Raw genomic sequence first — 20,232 nt, forward strand, 5'->3', positions numbered from 1 at the left:
AAAGCAAAAGAAGAGGTTTGAATGAACAAAACGTCTGTGGTTTGTTTGGCCGACGCTACTGTGAGATTATTACCTTTACTTTCAATCTTTACCGTGTTACTGTGCACATTTATTTATAATTTTAGCCGAGATAAAGGTAGTTATTTTGCATTTTTGTGTTAAAGAGCAGCAATTGAATGGCAAAATATTAAACAAGGTAAAAGATCTTTCTGATTAGACCTGAGACATTTTCATGCATGTGCTTAGAAGAGTCGTTGAGGTCTCTGGAAGTCGTTTTAGGACGGATGTAAGTCTTGTTAAGCAACACTCAGCAGTTTTGTTAGAGAAACAAAAGCAGAGTTCTGGTGCCTGAGAGCATGAGGGGGATGAACCGGAGCCAACACCAAACACGCTTGGAATTGGTTTGTACAGTAGTAGAAGAAACTGGGTCACATCTCCCGTCCAGGCAGAACAGAATGAGCATCGTTATGCTGAATGTGCACAGACACTTTCTTTGCTGTCAGTCTCTAATTAAAAGCAACGCCTCTGCGCTTTGTAAGGCATCCCTTCCTTTCTTTTGATCTCTTTCCAAGGCCATTTAAACTTTCCAGAGTTTTGACACTGCGGCGAGCTTACACTGTATGCTCTTTGACTTACAGATGAGCCGTGTAATGGGGACAAATCCATCTTCTGCCAAATGGAGGTGTTAGCGAGATACTGCTCTATCCCAGGCTACAGCAAGCTGTGCTGCGACTCCTGCAGTAAGCGCACCGGAGCCCTGTCTATGTTCTCGGAGGCGGCTGAGACCGAGGAACACGTTCGCTTCGGATCAGCCTCGCAGCTCCTTGAGACGTTAACGGCCGCAGTAGCGGCCAACGGCACTCGCGGTGGGAAACAAGGCGCGGGCAAAGGATCCGCCACATCGGGCGGTGCAGCAAAACACATCACCACGCCTGCTCCAGTTAAGAAAACCCCATCAAAGATCGCTACAGCACCAAGGCGGGTTCCACGACATACGGACCTCACTGACAGGAAGCTGTCCACCCAGGCTGGTCCTACTCGGGGTCAAAGGTCAAGCAGTTTGGTGGACAGTCGGCAGCCTGTGGCATATTCTGAAGTGGAGCGATGAAAGTCATAGCTTTTGCCTTTAGGACTCGTAATGTACAGTAGATAATCCAGCTTCATCCTGAGTCTTCTCACACCAGAAAACACAGAGAAAGAAAGAAAAGTGCTGGTTCACTTTGTAAGAATTTGACCCTGATACGGACTCTAAATATCTCTTTAACCACCTGCAGCTTCCAGATTGCTGAGGCTGAAACAGCCGTGCTACTTTGCCCTCATACTTCTATATTAATATGAAACAAATATGAAATCATTTCAAGGTGTAGGGGCACGTGAGCCACGGGGAGTTTTCAACCGTGTCAAATGAAAAGCTAAATTACGTTCGTAGTGAATACTTTCAGGGATACAAAACAGCCAAAGGACAGTTCAGTATTCAAAAGATGTTTGTCGCTCTGACTCATACATTCCCGATGTCTGACATTTATTTCATTTTATCACCTTGTTCACTTGTTCAGGCAAATGTTTCTCTAATGTCACCTGCACAGTGAAAACTGAGAGAGCAGGTGGAGGAAGGTGTCTGCATTCCCCCTCCGGACGAGCGGTCGTCTGGTCTCGTTACTGAATAAACCAGACCCCTGCTGCCTGCAGAGCAGCTATGCTGCTGCAGGTATCCAGAGAGAAAGTGTGAGCAGGTGCAGAGACCAGAGCTAATCCAGCTGTGTAGATTTAGTAGAACTCAGAGAGTAAATAGATGCAAGAATTGGTTTAAATGCCTCTTGCATTTCAGTTCATTTAAAAGTGACTCCACTAAAGGCCGCCCATATGGAAAAACTTCTATGATTTACTCATGAAAGTGGCCACTTTCTCATTACTTTCATATATTGTTTTAGTATCCAAAACATACAAGTTTCATTATATAATTTTTCAAGGCATCTTATATCTGTTTTCACTCTTATATGCTTTTCATTCAAGTTTCACACAAGACAGATACAAACTTTATAAGATTTATAAATATCTTTTCCATATGGACACGTTTGCCACATTGGTTCTTTTTGGATAAATCTCAGCTTTACGATGCGTTTAATTGATTGCATCCATATCCTGTCCCCACATTGTGACCTTTGAGGTAGATGTCAGAGTTCGGTGTCATTTTAAAGTTAACAATAGTCAAAGCCAGATCAGCTGAGAATTCCCACTACTTGAATGTTACAAACTGCCAGTTTTCTTGCCAGAAATCGAACTTTAAAGCTCGACTTACAGAAAGTTCAGCCGTCAAAGTATTCAGTGAAAAATGATTTACCGTACTTTAAGTGAATATGAAACACGAACAGAGATGAATTTCCCCGACGCACTATTTATAAAGCTTCCTGTAAATGCTGTACATGAGAATATCAGTATTATTTTAAGAAGGTGGGATGCTTTCAAATACATTTTTAACCAGTTCTGACAGATGTTGGTGCCAGTGTTTACCCTTCCAGGGACTGTTCACATGGGCAGAAAGGGATTATTGACTGATTATTGATGTAGCTTTCCTTTCAGAATGCCATGAAGGTTTCTGTTCTAACTTAAGGAAAAGTCAAAGTGCAGAGAGATGGGATGTTTGATACCTTGTATGACACAATTAAGTTAGTTTTTCATAAACACTGAAAACATGGGGAAAGCTAACCGGCTCTGTCCAAAGAAAACACCACCTATCAGCACCGAAGCATTCATCCTGTTTCTGTGTTTAGTACAGGAACAGCTTTGTTAGACAGAGCTCACTTATTGCTAACAGTCGCTTTGCTGCACCAAGCTGGCTGCCTTTCATATTTAGCTTTGTTCCATGTTTTTCTCTTCTTCTCAGAAATACTTAAGGCCAAAGAAGAGAACTAACTAAAGAGCATGCGCATATAAAATAGACGGTACAACACTCAGGTCAAAGGACCAAAATTATTCATAATACATGTAAAATGTGTTTTTACTTTAGCCTCACTTTTACCGTGACTTTTCGTTAACCTGTGAAAAGAAAGAAATGCAATCCGATATCAGCACACCGCTATAAATCCTTGTCCTGTGAAGCTTTCTGTTTGTGTTTGTTATTGAGGTCATAGAGGGCAGTGATGTGGGAAGGAAGGGAGGCAGCCTATGTAGCCTACACGTCCTCACTGCCTGAAACCTCCATAATCAGGTAAAATCATAAGAACCTTTGAGGAATGTCAGCAAAGAATCTAAATGATGAGTTGTTAGCAGAACTGCTGTGTTAGATTGCATTCGCGTTCACAGGTGAGCCTAATAACTAAAGCTGCATTAGTTGACTTTTGACCACTAGGGACCAGACAAACTCAAAAACAAATTATCTTTAACTTTTAGACACATTAAATATTCTCCCCGTGCAATGAAGTCCGACTTATTTTAGCTCAGGAGTCCCCGCCATCTCTCACTGTCTTCACCACCCAGCTGTTTGTTCCAGCTGTGCTTTTAGCTTTTTTATGAAGAGCTAAATCAATGTAATCTGTCAGTACTGAGCTTGGAAAATTGATCTACCCTTTCACAGTCTGCCAATACAGAGCCATGTCATTCAGTTTTAATATGAAAATTGCTTAATGGCCCTTGGAGCTCGTTCGATCCTTTCATGATTGGCCTGAACGAGGTTCTCTGGTACGTGTTACGTTTGCAGGAACAAAGCTTTGTTGTAAGTACAATAAGCTGGAATTTAAAAAAAGACTTACTGTATGTGGAACATCTTTCTTTCCAGAGTATTCTCTAAATGGCTTTTTTATTAAGGTGGAAAAAGGTTTTGGAGAGAGAAAGCTATTTATTTATAAGTGGATTTCCTTGCAACCACCATGCATCTGACTGCAATAGCAAAAGGCACAGATTTGTGTTTTCAGCAAAGAAATAGCTTGCAACTATCCACACTCAGTCCTGTGTGCCAATGTATAGAACATGTATATAGCATTGAGTGCATAAATATTTATTGAAAGTTAAAGGGTTCTGCTTTGTTGTCGCAGCGTGTGCAGCAGCCGGCCGATAAGCTGCATTGGATAAACCATTGAAAACTGATCACCTCTTTCTCCGGTCATATTTTCACATTGGAAGCAGATTTGTGCTTGTTAACAAACACAGTAGACTAGAAATGACATTGTTTTTGCAAACAATTAGATGTAAATATACATGCTCAATTTTGAGATGTTTTACTTGTCAGAAAGCTGTTTTTTCACAGCTGTTTTGTAGAAGTCTTTATCCGAGTCGTTGCAACGCAGCAGCGTGAACTGACCAGACAGATGCTTTATTTTAACCGATAAAACATGAATAGCGTAGTACCAGTAAAGCTGTTTTATGCTGTTTGTAGTTGGCAGTATTTTCATTTTCCTCCCAGTTCTTTTCACATCATTTACTTGCTGCCTATAAACACTGCTGCTAATGCTATAGAGAGCTTGTAATGATAACTAGAGTAGCCGTAGATGTTACTTTGACAATCCCTGAGCCTCAGACAGCTGTTATTGCATAGGATTTTCCATGTACTGTATCAATACCCCTGTGCTGTCCATGCATTGAAGTATTGGATTGTCATGAACGCAAGTCACTCTGTTCTATTTGCTTTACTATGTATTTGTGTAGATTGAAGTGTACACTACTGATGCTGTTTGTTGTAATGGGGAGCACATAGCAATAAAAGATATAATTATCTAGTCTGTGTTCTTGCCTTTGGCTCTTTCCACCATTGCTTTTTCTTCTGGGAAGTGAATTGATGCAGAAAAGAGATATTCTTGGTATGTAGTAATAACAGTGATGTAAAATAAGCCCAGAGCTCCTGCAGTCTGTAAACATCCTGTCTATCTTTGGATTGTTCAGAACACGACATACACACAAAAAACCACGAAAGCATATTCAGAGATTTTGATCATCATGCTTAATTTCTTTTATTAACGAAAAGACCAATCATGTGTCTGCGATGGGTCCCTGCTTTTGGCTTTTTTAATGAAATCCAGACTAAAAACATGACATTATATCACTTTTCCTTTTCACATACAACGACACTGAAGCCGTTTTCCTGCACTCCAAAGTCTTCGTCTCCTTCAAATTAAAAGCCAATCAATTCCTCATTGATCACAGCTTCCTGCCTTTTCCTTGTATCACAATTAAGTGATTGTTTAATGTTTTGAGTTATTCGCAGTTGGTGGCAGGAGATTGATAGATGCCTTCTTTTACATGTACAGTATGAGCTTTGGAGGCAGTTGTAGGTTTTGGTGCTGCTTTCTGTGTCCTTCCCCTAAACCATGATGGTGAACAAGCTTTGTCTTCAGGTCATGTGAGAGTTGTTTTGAGACCCCCGTGTTGCTACTGAGAGAAAATTAAAAGAGGAGGGAAACTTAGTTTACCCCCTTAAATACTCTTTCTCATTATTGGATTCACCTGTGTACAGAGATGGGCAGTAACGCGTTACTGTAATCCGATTACTTTTTTCAAGTAACGAGTAAAGTAAGGGATTACTATTGCAAAAACGGTAATTAGATTACCGTTACTTTCCCGTAGGAACGCTGCGTTACTGCGTTACTAAAACCGTGATTTTTTGCGAGAACGTCTCACGACAGTGACGTAAGCGAGTGCGACGTTAATGACAACAGCTGTGTGCAGATCAACAATGGATCATATATCGATTGTGGGAGAGAGTATGAGCGTGCAGCGTTTAAAGCGTGGAAGTACTGACCTTACTTTGAGTTTGATTCCATAAAAAGTGACAAAAACATTAGTGTCCGCTGTGCGTGGGAAGAAAACTTCTTTTTACAGTGAAAAACTCCTAAACTTCCAACAAGCACCGAGTAGCTACGACGTAATGGGAAACTCACAGAGAAACTCGCGGATTCTTCCACTGACCGCGGCACACCTGCACCAGGGTAAACCTCCGCCTACCCTGCTCCTGCTTTACAGGTGAAAATAGAGCAACAGGACCGCTGAGTCTTTGACTTTATTTATTTTCTGCTGTGTTTTACTTGCATCTATTTGAAAGAGTGAGTGTAAACACAAAAATATTTTATTTTATGAGCTGGAATGTGCAGAAAATAGCTTTAAATGTTAAACTAATTTCTTCCAGTCAGAGAATGTTGCAGATAATTAAATTTTTGCTTGATGCATAAAGTTAAAAGATCAAAACTAATAAAACAAGTTTTAAAAAGAGACTTTTCCATTTGATTACATTTTGTATGATGGATTATGCAGGAAGTAGAATTAGGCTGAAAAATCTTTCACTTTATCACCTGTTCAGGTTGTAAATCGTGTTTTTAAAAAGTAACGAAGTAACTAAGTAATTAATTACTTTTGAAAATAAGTAATCAGTAAGGTAACGGGATTACTTTTGGGGGGAAGTAATCAGTAATTAGTTACTGATTACTTTTTTCAAGTAACTTGACCAACACTGCCTGTGTATGTAGGTCAGGGGTCACCTGCCTGATTTTGTTTAAACAATTCTTGCACACTTTCTATAAATCCAATAAACTTCATTTCACTTCTCAAACATCACTGTGTGTGTCTCCTGTATGATATATTTAACTGACATTTTTTATTGTACCAACCAACGATTTATACAGGAAAATAATGACTATTAACAAGGTTGCCCGATCTTTTGCATCCCACTGTAGGTTTCATGTTCTCCCCACTTTGCAAATCAAGCCTACACCCTTGCTGATGAACGCCCACACCCTCCTTTGTAAACCAGCCATTGTGTGGTCTTCCATGTTGTATTACATAATGTGCAGCAAAGCATTTTTCATCCTTACACTGAATTTCCTCCTAGATTTAACAAAAATGTCCTCAAAAAATAAAACTCAGTGCGTGCACCTTGTACCGTGTTGTCTTTAAATAGATTCTGTGCAATAGGATCCTGGTCTTGCTTTTAATAAGTGTGACAGCAGCAACAATAGCTGCGTGTGGCTGTTTGCTTGACAGAAGCCAGTATCTCACTGGTATTATTATCCTTTGACACTTCCTAAAATTGCTTTGCCCACACGTTGGTGTAGGAAAAACCTGATCTATTGTCCTGGCGATGAGAGAGCGGCGGAGTTCTGTTATGAGCACTCACCTTAAAGAAGAGGGCCTCTGAAAAATCACTGCAATCACTGTGCTGAGTGACCACAATCATCCTTAGATGAAAACTTCCTATTGTGCTGGAAGTAGTCTCCTCCAGGATGTTAAAGGCCCCGTCCATAGGTCAGGAGGGGTCAGCGAATGGTTTGCTGAGCTGGAAATGATCGTTGGCACATCTCAATCCCAAAAACACCCTGGGAGGATTTTACACACGAACAACGGGCTTCAGCAGAGTTCCAGAAACGTAGAGAATCAGTGCCAAGATGAACTGAAGTTGTTCTGTTTACACCTTTCCTTTCAAATTCAGCTCTTTGCTCTGCACTGCATCGTCTCTGAGAGGCTGAAGCAAAAGGACTCAGATAAAAGAATTCAAGGTAAAGCAAAGTACTGCAGGTGGAGTCACCGGTGCATGTAAGCCTCTGAGCTCTACCCCACAAATACAAGAGCAGAAAGGATAGAAGGTGACACAGGGCCGCCACAGTTAGGACTTCCTGCCTCTGTCACAGTGCTGCGTGGCAAAATGAGAAAAAGATGGAAGTTGAGGGGGTTGCGTGTATTAAATCAGAGAACACAAGAGCCACGCTGACTACAAGTTAATTACTCTGTCACGGCACACTGAATAGACGCATACATTAAATTAATAACAGCTTTTTTTCATGACTTCTCTCATACGTTTTGTGAGGAGCTCTCCACAGAAAGCAGCATAATTTCACAATTTTCATTGTGTCGCTTTTTTGTGCGAACAACAGCCAGGCAGTAGCAGCTGTGCACGAGTGATGACAGTGCACGTCTTGACTGACGCACTATGAACCACTGTGGACTTGGGTGGCTGCTTTTGGCGGTGCTGCAGGAGCGTGACATGAGTCTGCTACAGAAAAGCCACTCGTGTCTGACTTCTTCTTTTCTGACATCTTGACATCACAAACTTTTTTCAGGCTTTATTCTCACCGGCTGCACCTTCGACTCGTCAGTGAGGAGTCTAGATTACACGCTGCTGAAGAATCCTCCGTCACAATCATTGGAAAAGAAGGGACAAAAAAAGGAAGGAGCATCGGTCATGTGGGATTTTACCTGTAATGCTGCTGCTGTAGTTTCTTAAATTTGAATGTATTGTGCTTTCAAGGAAATGCTTTCAGTGTTTTCTGGGTTATAAAATTATATAATAAAACATAGGAAACAGAATTTTTTAGCTTATTAGCCCAAATTTAGCATCTTAAAAACCTCCTGAGGTCAACATCCTGAAACCTTCAGTGCTTCTGTTTTTTCTCTCGTTGCTCTTTTTGTATTTGAATATATTTATTACTGGATGATTTGTGGTTTGTGACACTGCAGTGTCCTGTAGTTCCACGTGGGACTGAGACCATTTTTGGCACGATGATGAAATAACAATTAAGGCCCGAAACAACCCAACAGTCATTTTGAAATGAAATAACAGGTCAACACTGTGTTAGAACTGAAATGAGTGAATTTTCATTCACGTTGAGTAATGCGATTATTGACAGCTGTGCGTCTTTACTCTTCTTGTATTGACACGGCTGCTGTGAAAATGGTTTGTGATCAGATTTTGTCACAGGCCCACTGGGTAACAAATCACTGGTCTGAAATCAGATGCGCAGAGAGGAGCCGCCTCACAAAGAGAGAGACATTTTAACAGGGCTGTCTGTGCTGTAATTCCATAGATCCGGTCAGAGAACAGATAGATGGTTTTGTATTGACAGTTTTTGCAGCGTGCACTGCAACAGGCCGTCCCAGGGGAAGGTCACCACGTGGGCACAGCCTGAGCCCTGACAGAGTCTCTCATTGTGTGTGTTTGTCTAATTGAGGGACAAGCTTGCCAAAATCTTTTGTGACACAGCTCACTGTGGAAGCATGCAAGGAAGTCTGACAAAATCTTGGCACAATAATGATCATTTTTGTGCGGTAGAACATCTGTGATTTGACCGACGGCTGATTCTTCTTTGTTTGCTGAAAGAAAAGGCTGACAGCTCTTTCTTTTTTTTATTCTTTCCCCTTTTTTGTGCGTTAAACGTGACATTCTCATGCAAAGTAAAAGAGGGGGAAGTTTTCCTCAGGTAAAAATGGACTGATGTCCACCATGATTTTTATATGGAAAGTCATTCTGTTCAGAAATTAACAATGGGACAAAGAAAAGAGCTTCTGCATAATTTGCTGTCTTTATACAAATGCCTGCAAGGAAGTCAGTGAGAATAACATTTACACAAGTATTCAGACTAAATCTGTGATGTGTTCATGCTTGATAGACTTACCAGACTCAGCCAAGCCTACCTCTGTGCTCCAAGGAGAGGTTTTTTGTTATCAGCATGTTTGGGACTCTACAGGCTACAGGCAGACCTGAACATTAAAAGAACATATTTCATAAAAAGTCAGATGCTTTTATGTACAGTACTGTGACAGTACAGTACCTGATCCAATTTTATAATTCAATATTTTATCAATTCTTAATATTAGACTAAGAAAACCTGAGAAAATACAAGATGGAATTTAAATTGCGTTAGCAGCAATAACTGTAATCAAGCATTTGTGATAAGTGGCAATGAGAATAACAATGGTTAAAATTGCTTGTGAAAAGAAATGCATGTGATAAAAGACCCAGCACATTTACATCTTTGTAGTTCTACAAAGAAAAGCGTCTCTGAGCAGCTCTATAATAACAGATCCGGGGAAACCTGATAATGTGTTGTTTCTCAGTTCATTCGGTTTTCTTTTTAAGATCAAGTTTGTCAGAAGAAAATAAGCTCAATTCAATTCTTCATCCGCTTTATCCGAGGCCGGGTCGCGGGGGCAGCAGCCTAAGCAAAGAGGCCCAGACCTCCCTCTCCCCAGCCACCTCCTCCAGCTTATCCGGGGGAATACCAAGGCGTTCCCAGGCCAGCCGAGAGATATAATCTCTCCAGCGTGTCCTGGGTCTGCCCCGGGGCCTCCTCCCGGTGGGACATGCCCGGAACACCTCACCCAGGAGGCGCCCAGGGTGCATCCTTGTCAGATGCCCGAACCACCTCAGCTGGCTCCTTTCGATGTGGAGCAGCAGCTGCTCTACTCTGAGCCCCTCCCGGATGGCTGAACTTCTCACCCTATCTGTAAGGGAGAGGCCAGCCACCCTTCGGAGGAAGCTCATTTCTGCCGCTTGTATCCGCGATCTCGTTCTTTCGGTCACTACCCACAGCTCGTGGCCATAGGTGAGGGTAGGGACGTAGATCGACCGGTAAATTGAGAGCTTCGCTTTTACACTCAGCTCCCTCTTCACCACGACGGACCGGTGCAGCGTCCGCATTACTGCAGCTGCAGCCCCAATCCGTCTGTCGATCTCCGGCTCCCTTCTCCCATCACTCGCGAACAAGACCCCGAGATACTTGAACTCCTCCACTTGGGGCACTCCACCCTTTTCCGGCTGAGAACCATGGCCTCAGATTTGGAGGTGCTGATCCTCATTCCTGCTGCTTCACACTCGGCTGTGAACCGTTCTAGTGCGAGCTGGAGGCCCCCACCCAATGAAGCCAACAGAACCACATCATCCGCAAAAAGCAGAGATGAGATTCTGAGGCCAACTAAGTGAAAGCCCTCCGCCACTTGGCTGCGCCTAGAAATCCTGTCCATAAAAATTATGAACAGAACCGGTGACAAAGGGCAGCCCTGGCGGAGCCCATCACCCACCGGGAACGAGTCTGACTTATTGCCGGCAATGCGAACCAAGCTCTTGCAACGGTTCAGTTCTATTTTATTTATGTGGCACCAAATCTCAACAACAGTCACAGTTATACTGTAAAGTGAAGACCCTACAATAACACAGAGAAACCGCAACAATCATACGACCCCCTTATGAGCCTGGCTTGGTAACAGTGGGAAGGAAAAACTCCCTTTTAACAGGAAGAAACATCCAGCAGAACCAGGCTCAGGGAGGGGCGAGCTGTTGGGGTGAGGGGACAAAGACACCCAGTAGAAGAGAACCAGAGATTAATGATAACTAATGATTAAATGCAGAGAGACGTATAAACACATAGATAGTACAGCTTGTTTGTATCCCGATGACCACACTTTTTTAAATTTTAAATTCTAAAAACGTATTGATGCAAATTTTCTGCAGGGGGATTTCATAAAATATTATCTGTACAGGATCCAATTCTTCAGAAATAATGCTTATAATGATGCAACGCGACCTCGGTTGTCAAAATTAGAAAACTATATAATACTTCTCATGTTTTTAGATTCAAATTTCAACATGTAAATATACATGATGCATGAATGATAAATATAACCTTCAAAAACAGAATACCCCCCCCCCCCCAGAAACTTAACAATGATAATTATTAATTATAAATAATAATTATTAGAATGTATATGTTAAATATTAAACATATATGTTAAAAGTTTAAAATGCTCAGCTGTTTAGCCTAGCTGGATTGTAAATAAATAAACATATTTCATGGTGGCATCACTGACAGTACAACAGAGGCGTGTGTGGGCATCATCTTCATCACTCGTTCAGGTGTGTTTGTTTTATTCATTCATTTTTCCGGCCATTGATGAAAATGACTGCATCTCATGTTTAGCCAAAATATTTACCAGTCTTATGCAAAATATAATAATAATAATAATTATTATTATTATTTGTGTCGAGGTGGGGCTATATTACTAATTGCGCATATTCGAGCGAGGGTTGTTGCACACTGGAAATTTTAAGATAACGCTACTGCGCATGTCAGAGGACGACTCAAACGTTTGGCGTCTGACTGCGGGCGAATGCTCGCTGTGAGTATTATTTATATGAATACGTTTAGTAGCTTGAGATTCAAACGTGTAAAAGGTGAAAAAAATAAAATATTGAAAAAAAATTCTTGATTTTCTATTTAAAAATAACACAATTCTAATTTTATTTCACTAACAATCTTTTCTCATTGCTGGCTAATGTATTCTAATGTATTCTGGTTTTAATCTCCCTTAAGCTGCATTTAGGAGGGCATATAAGGAGACTGTGCACCATATATTAATCAATTACTTCCACAGCTGGAAATGTTTAGTTAATGACATTTAACATAATATAAAAAATGTAATAAATGCTGCAGTCTGAGTTGATTATCTGCTTCCTTTCCTGCCTATGATTTAGGAAGGATGGAGACGGGTCATGCGTTGTTCCATGATTGGTAAATACTGTCTTTGACACATGCCTACAGGCTTGCTGTGGGCAAGCTTATTCTCCTGCACCTCTAAAATGCAGCTATCTTGGTAAAATAGCCAACTCAGCTTAAGATGACAGAGAATTCAGTGCTTGCTCCAATAGTTTTAGACTATTCCTTAAGGGGGAAACAGTTTCCCTCCTCACGGGGTTATTCATGTGTGAAATTACACAAAATTACAAGAAACAGAGCAGAAGAATACTAGAAGAGTATTATACTATTATACAAGAGTGCAGTATCGAGGCAGAGAAAGCAGATGTGGTCACACGTGGTTGTCTGGTTAGCTGGGAGGGGAGTGTAAACAAGAACTAAAGTGGCATGTGAGAGCGCCAGCGGGTGTGCAGAGTGGATGTTACCCCACAGCCAAATGAAAAGCAAGTTGCTTGTCATGTGTCATTCTGTTGACTTGCTGGTGAACAGCACAGGCTGTAGTTGTGTGGGTAAACCTCTTGCTTGTTAGGCCAGGAGGACCCTTGCTCCTAATAGCAGTCGCTTCAATCATGCCCCATCAAGGTTGAGATGAATGTAACTGGGCACCTGCCTACTCCTCTGTACCTGGGGTTCTGTCAGATTTCATTGGTTTTTCACAGCCTGATTGCTGTGTTGCGATGTTTCTCTCCCCTGTGTGCGTCCCTTAACTGTTCAGTATAACCTACTTTCTTTCACGGTTATATGATCAGTGCAGCACGATTTGTTGTTAATAAAAGTGACAACCCATCTGAGTCTTCCCTCGCCACTTTCAGTTTGTTCCGCTTTGCCCAAACTGCCTGAAAGCCTTGATGATAATGATGGGATCCAGAGTTAAACCTGCTGCCATGTCTGTGAATCATGACATTATTACACTGAAGTCTCTTCAATTTCTCAGAATGGCCGCAAGCTTCTCCACTGTCAATTTTTCTCACACTGTCCAGGACGGTGTGAGATAATACAGGAGATATACAGCTTATATCTCGGTCTATCTGGACCCGCCTGTTTTCCCTCGTGGCTTTGTTCCTCCCCTGAAGCTCTGCATGACATCCTGTAATTTCTTTGGGTCTGTTCTTGCTGTGGTTGTGAATGCAAGGATCAAAAGACCTTTCATTTTGAGTAGACAACAGCCTGTGTTTACCACCCGCAAAATCTCATATACAGTGGGAAGAATTTCAGCCTGTAGATGTGCAAAGCTGGTAGAGTCAGACCCCAAAAGACTGGCAGCTGTAATTGCAGCAAAAGGTGGTTCTACAAAGTATTGACTCAGGGGGCTGAATAATTACCACACCCCACTTTGCAGTTATTTATTTGTAAAAAATGTTTGGAATCATGTCTGATTTTCGTTCCACTTCTCACGTGTGCACCACTTTGTGTTGGTCTTTCACCTGGAATTCCAATAACATTGATTCATGTTTGTGGCTGTAATGTGACAAAATGTGGGAAAGTTCAAGGGGGCCGAAAACTTTTGCAAGCCACTGTATGAGCTGGATAGACATCATCACCTCAGCTACAAACCCAAGTGCATGGAAGTAGTTGTCTTTGGCCTTTGGACAGCTTTGGTTGGAGGTAATGGTGCCTCTTTGGCCAAGATCTCCCTGTCGTCTTTCATCTGAAAAGCCAAACCACTGGCTCAAAACCCCCAACAATCTATTTGACCAGTTTCCAAGTAACTCAAAGCCACAACATAACTCACATTATGAGACCTCAGTAAAACCCGTCGTAGCTGGAACCCCACTCGGGTACTCAGTGTTTTCTGTATTTCACCCTCCTTTTAAATGGTCTTAAAAAGCTATGATGTGGTTTTCTTGTGGTGGTGTTTTGCAGAGTGAGCGAGACACTGAATCTAACGTGGGAGCTGCTCAGAGCTGAGTTATGGCCAGAAGGTGCTCTATTGGATTTGAATCTGGTGAAGGACACGATACTTTGGCTGAAAAGTATCACGTTTCTTCCGAATTCTGATGTTCATTTTGAACTTCACCCTGAAGTCCCCTGCATGCCTGAGTGCACCAACTGCTCCTGCGATTCACTCATTAAATATTTGGAGCATTTGAGCAGATGTACCTAACAAAGTGGCGAGTGAAAACCTTCTTAGTGAGGAACAAACCTCTTTTCATCAGAGTTTGTATCTTCATATATTGTCTTCTGCTGATTATTGAAATCAAAGATAATTGAAATAATGGTTAAAAACAAGATGAGATGAGCTTACAAAAAAAGACTTTTCTATATAGAATCTCCAGTGTTTGAAGGTAAAAAACAGCAAATTCATCTGTTACTCTGCGTATCTGTAGGAGGCTAACTGCTTTTGTGCAAGCTTTCCTCATTTAATGAATCATTGTTGTTTATCTCCTCATCGCTACCCAAGGAAAAAAGGTTAATGAGAGGAATTTAAAATTTGTTTAATGACGCAGTAAAATTTGTAATATTTTTCTTTCTTTTCATAAACAGAAAATTAAGTGTTTATGAGAAGTGTTTGTATTTAAGTGCTCAGTTAGGTGTAGATGAGGTGAAAAATCACCTGCACATGCATACTGTGAACATTTATCACAGCCTTTTTGTTCTTTTTTTTTTTAAAGGCAAAGGGTTGAGACGCACACAAATGTACATCTTTTGTTAGGACAACAGTTACCAACTGTTATTTTGATTTGTTGCTTTATAAAACTGAATTAATAGAACTGAATTAATCATTTTCAGATATTTTTCCTGGGTTTCATTTCTAGAAAAAATGTGTGGAATGAAGAAAACGTGTGTTTAAAGTAGCCTGATTTTATAAATCACTTTGACTTCAACAATAACATGAGAAAAAACATTCTGGTACAATTTTTTTTCTTTCTTAGGACTGAATGAACTTTCTGAGGACTGGCCCAAAAGAGAGGAAAGCAGCAGCAGTATAAATAACTAGCCTTTATCTTAAATAAAAGCTTGCTCCTCTTTGATCTTTTTTTTTTTTTTTTTTTTAGGATGTTTTCATATGGTGGTTTTATTAGCTGGTTCTTGAAAAAGTTAAACATGAAGCCTGAGATGCATACAGTACATGTGAGTCCAGTCTTAGGGGTCTGGTGGCTCCTTAAGCACCTGAGCATGTACCGGGTTTGGTTCGTTGAGCAGTCCGTGCATAAAGGAGACACACAAAAGTACATCCCTCGCCCATCTCTCCACTTCCACCTCTTACACAGTCCGGCAGCTTACACTTTGCAGCACTGAAGAGGCTGCAGCAAACTGGTCCACCATAATGCATTTGTGATCACTGTAATTTCTCAGAAAAAAAAAAGCAGAAATCATCCACTGTCACAAAAGACATGAAAAGTTCAGGTGCATAAGGATTGGAAAGTTACAGTGTTTAAATGTCCTGTTGTGCTCTGAAATTACACTGGATCGAAAAGTTAAAAGCTTTTGTTAAATGCCAAACACACTTGTCGAAGTTAAAAAAAACAAAAAAAACAAAAGCTGGAGGAAATGGTAAAACAATGTATTTCTCTTTGCTCCCAAAGATTCGAATAACCTTTTCTAAGTGCCATTATATAGGAGCTTTATCAAGCCAAGGAATTTGCTCTATAGTTTTCATCCACATGTCCTTTAATGCAAATGCTCTTTTAAAAATTTCTATTATAATGATGATAATAATGGCAAATGCATTTTGTTCAGCGCCGTTACTTTTTTGTGCCAAAAACAGGGTGTCCTTTCCCCCTTAAAAAAACAAGTTTGTGCAAAAGTCTTACCCTAGTCGTGATTTATTTATATATATATATATATATATATATATATATATATACATATATACACATATATATACACACATATACACATATATATACATATATATATATACATACACATACACATATACATACATATATATATACACATACATATTTGTACCACTATGGACTGCATGCAAAGATGGAGGCAACCAGGGGCCAAAGTGGGCGGCACTCCAGCGCCCCCAACCAACGAACATCTGATCAATGCATACCACAGTCCAACGATTCAACCTTTCGTGCTCTGCAGCCCGGCATCGCCTCCAGTGATGGCACGAACATACTGGAACAGGAGCTGGAGATCGACCCACTGACCTTCTGATTGGTAGATGACCTGTTGTACGACCTGAGCCACAGTCTTGCTACTTTTCCGTGTTCATTACAAAATCAGTTTTGGATGTCCAACACCAAAACATGTCAGAACCTCCACCATGTTTTACACATGTACAGACTCACTGCTGTACCTCTCTCCTGGCTTCCTCCAGACAAAATAATGATGATTTGAACCAAAGACTTCAAATTTTCATTTATGACCTTCATTCATTGCATCACGTGTTATACCTCAACCTTTCTCCTGTTTCCCCTCCTTAGGAATGGCTTCTTAACAGCGACATACCCACTGACACCATTTATTTATTTATTTATTTTTTTTTTTTTTGGCCTGTCCCGTTTGGCTCTTTTGCATCAGAATTGTTGTCTAAAGGCAAAGAAAGATGCCCAACGGATTTACTTTACCAAACTGACCATCCCAGCCTTGCCGTAATGGTCCATTTGATTCACCTTTTATTGTTTATTTTATTTTCACTTACTGAATACGGGACAGACTTGACTGGGGGAAAGAAGGGGAGAAAGAAAGAGGGAAAGAGAAACAGCTGAGAAGAGGGACGGGGGAGAAGGGCAAAAAACAAAAACCAACAGAACGGGCAGAGAAAAAAAAAATGCATATATCGATCACCTGGATCACCTGCTGAGAAAGAAAAAAGAAAGCAAGCAGAAGAGAACAAGAGTAATAGAATAAACAACATCACAATGATATATGGGAATATGACAGTAAATACTAAATATTAAACATTATTGTGCAGCACATAAGATCAACAGAACACAGTGTGCTTTGAGGTAGGAGCCAAAAAGGGTGTAGTTTGTGGGTGTGATCACCCGTGTGTACACCTGTGAGCATGGACGCGCTTGTTTTTTGTTTTTTAAAAGGTTCCTTCATGTAATAATCTGCTAGAGGGTGTGGGGGGGCCACAGCCCCGTCCTCCAGGGCGTGAAGCAGGTGTGGAGGAGATCAAAACTCCAGACATCCAGAGGCCCCCAGAACACAAGAGACCAAGGAAGACCCACAGAGGGGCAGCTGCGCCACTGTCCCAGAAAGAGCTGAGGAGAGTCCCAGATGAGGGCTCACTCAGCAGCCGCGGAGCAGAAGCCAGGGGGAGTTGCAGTGACGCGCCCGTGAGCTCCGCCGGCAGCCAGCTGCGCCTGAGTGACCGAGCCCCAGGCCGAGAGGCCGGGGGCACCCCACCTCCGAAGTGGCCCGAGCGAGCCCCAGGCTCCAGGCCCCGATAAGCGGCCGCCAAGGAGTGAGCCGGTGTGTACCTGGACGCCCATCCCCGGACACAAAGAACCACCAACACACCGATGTCTGAGGGGGTCCGCCACTGGCAGGGGAAGTGGTGGTAGGGGGAGATAGGCCTCCAAACCTTGGAGGGCCTGAGATGTCCCCAGAGAGGTGGCGTCTGATACCCAACCTGACATATAGACACAGACATACAGGCACACACATATACAAACATCCATTCCCCCCCTCATGCTCTCATATGCACTTACTCCACACTCAACCAACGTGGAGACAGACATAAAGAGACGTTGTACACACGATCACACTCCCCAAGCGTACTCTACAAACCGGGTCTAGGTGCCCCCGCCCCTGGAGGGGGGAACTGCACCCAGACCCAGGTGGTGTTTCCCTTTTCCCTGCGGTGGGGGGAGGCAGACCGCCCCGACTCCGCAGCAGCAGGAAGGCTCCACACTCCAGACCGCAGTCGGACGGCCAACTCCTCCTCCTAGCCCCCCTGCTCCAGCAGGTCGCAGAGAATGGGGGTGAGAGAAGACTCCAAACCTCCCTCCACCCGCTCATTGTAATGTTGATGCATGTGTGTTCTAAGGTGCAATTAAAACCCAGGAGGGCATGGAGCTACCTGCCAGAGAGCAGCAGGTAAGCGCATGGTCCCTCCTGCTAACCCTCAATGTCTACGTGTATTTAAAATTGAGAGGTGGGCAACGATGCCAGGGGTGGGGTGTACACCCTGATGGTACTTTGGACTCCGTGTATCGTGCCCACCCCCAAGATCCTATATGTATGTGTAATGAGAGTGTGAGTAATGTGAATGTCTAAGTTGTGGGATAAAATTGAGGCAGAGGCAGCCAGAAGGGGACAGAGGGGGGGGGGGGGGGGGGGGTAGCTCCTCTTTGATCTTGAAAGCATGATGGGGTCTGTAAGAGAGGATAATGGTGACTTTTTGAGCTGTCTGTATTCCTACTGAGGAGGTAATATCACCCCTGACTGAAGCCTAGTATGCACTATATGATGACACACCCTGCTAATGTGTGTCCCCTGAACGACTGAAAGGAAGCCAGAAATCTCAGGAAACTGAGTTGTTGTGCTGCATAGGGAACAATAACTACAAAGGCTCAATCATTAGCTAGATTTACTTCCTCATTATGTGATTTAGCATGGGATAAATCTGCTTGCTCCAAGCATTATTTAATACAAATGAGGATGCAACCTTGAGTTTTTCTATACTTGTTCAAAAATAAGCTGCTTTCATACAAACATGCTGATGTGTATCGGAGGACGTACACTGGGAATGCCAGTTGTATTAGCATGACCAAGTTAAGTACTGAGTCCTGGTAAAAGAAATTATCCCGTCCTTACTAGAGATGGCACGATACCATTTTTTTAATGTCCGATACCGATACCATAAATTTGGATATCTGCCGATACTGATATGAATCGATATAGTCAATTATATAACGAATAAAACTGTTTTTTAATGTCCTGCTGCATTTTGTACAAGTTCAGACTAAAATTTAAAAAAACAAAACACTAAAGCTATTCTATTGTACTTGTATGCAAAACATGCACTGCACTCACAATATTTTTTGCAGTTCAGCAATACTGATCTTTTAAACTTGTAGCAGAACTTTCAATCTAAGTATTTAAAGTAATACTCAAAAAGTTATTAATATGTAATTTTATGCAGATTTCAAAAACTCTTTGGTTCTGAAAAAAAGAAGTGCAATATCTGCACAAAATAATGTTTATAACCAACAACAATTTGTAGAATGGACCCTTTTATACTTAAAGCTTAACATAAATAGACATCTGGAGTGGAAAGCAGTGCAAATAGATGCAAACACAGCTTCATTAGTCTCATCTTTTATCAAGATGGATGTCAGTGTAAACTGTTTCTATCACATTTGTGTCATTTCTATACAAAATGTAACAAAAGTATGATAAAAGGGTTTTGGTCGTGTCATGCTGGTGGAATTTGTTTCCCCTGCGTCGAGAGCACACGCTGGGCTGTCCAAATCACGGACAAACGGTATCCCACAGTCGTGATTTTTTTTTTTTTTTTTTGTTCACAAAAACTTCTTATAACAACGAACTACTCCTGAAACTTTGGAGGTTTTAGTTCTTTATACAGTAAAGTTACAGGAGAATAAAAATAAATGTCCTTCGTTTGTTAAACTGATCTTGTCCGATACCACGTGAGAACAATAAATATTTACTTTTTTGTTGTAATCCTCAAACTGAATGGTAATGTAATGACACTCACTTTTCACCTTTTCACAAAACTAAAACATCACTACTGCCACATCTAATTGTCTGTAATGGAGGCGGAGTAAACCAGATCCACACTCCGTGCCCAGCAGGTGCTCTCGGCGCTGGGGGAGCGGGTTTTGTCGGGATGCCTACCTTGGCACAACACCTGGTTTGGAAGCATGTAGCGAGGCTCCGGATGCTTTCAGTGTGAAGTAGCTCCAGAGTGCCGATAGGTTTCTCGCACAACAGCCGCTCTATCATGTTACGCATACTGCTCCGACGTGCTCAGGTCACTACCTGGGTTACGCCATGTCGCAAGGTTTGTGAGGTGCTTTTGTGATATTTAATGGATCGATTACATTTTTTGTTTCTCTCTGATATCCGA

The 20,232-nt window shown here is 41.8% G+C and overlaps 1 protein-coding gene across 1 annotated transcript in view; it reads left to right on the forward strand.

Moving 5' to 3' along the window:
* The window catches only part of adamts3 (ADAM metallopeptidase with thrombospondin type 1 motif, 3), a 138,453-nt gene extending 133,741 nt beyond the window's left edge, over positions 1-4,712 (forward strand). Inside the window, exon 22 of the mRNA XM_082555008.1 lies at positions 639-4,712. Within this exon, the coding sequence (XP_082411134.1) occupies positions 639-1,108 (470 nt within the window). The 3' untranslated portion in view covers positions 1,109-4,712. The remainder of the gene's footprint in view (positions 1-638) is intronic.
* Positions 4,713-20,232: the final 15,520 nt, after the last annotated feature.

The sequence above is a fragment of the Aulonocara stuartgranti genome (assembly GCF_965226115.1).
Source record: "Aulonocara stuartgranti genome assembly, chromosome: 12".
Classification (NCBI taxonomy): domain Eukaryota; kingdom Metazoa; phylum Chordata; class Actinopteri; order Cichliformes; family Cichlidae; genus Aulonocara; species Aulonocara stuartgranti.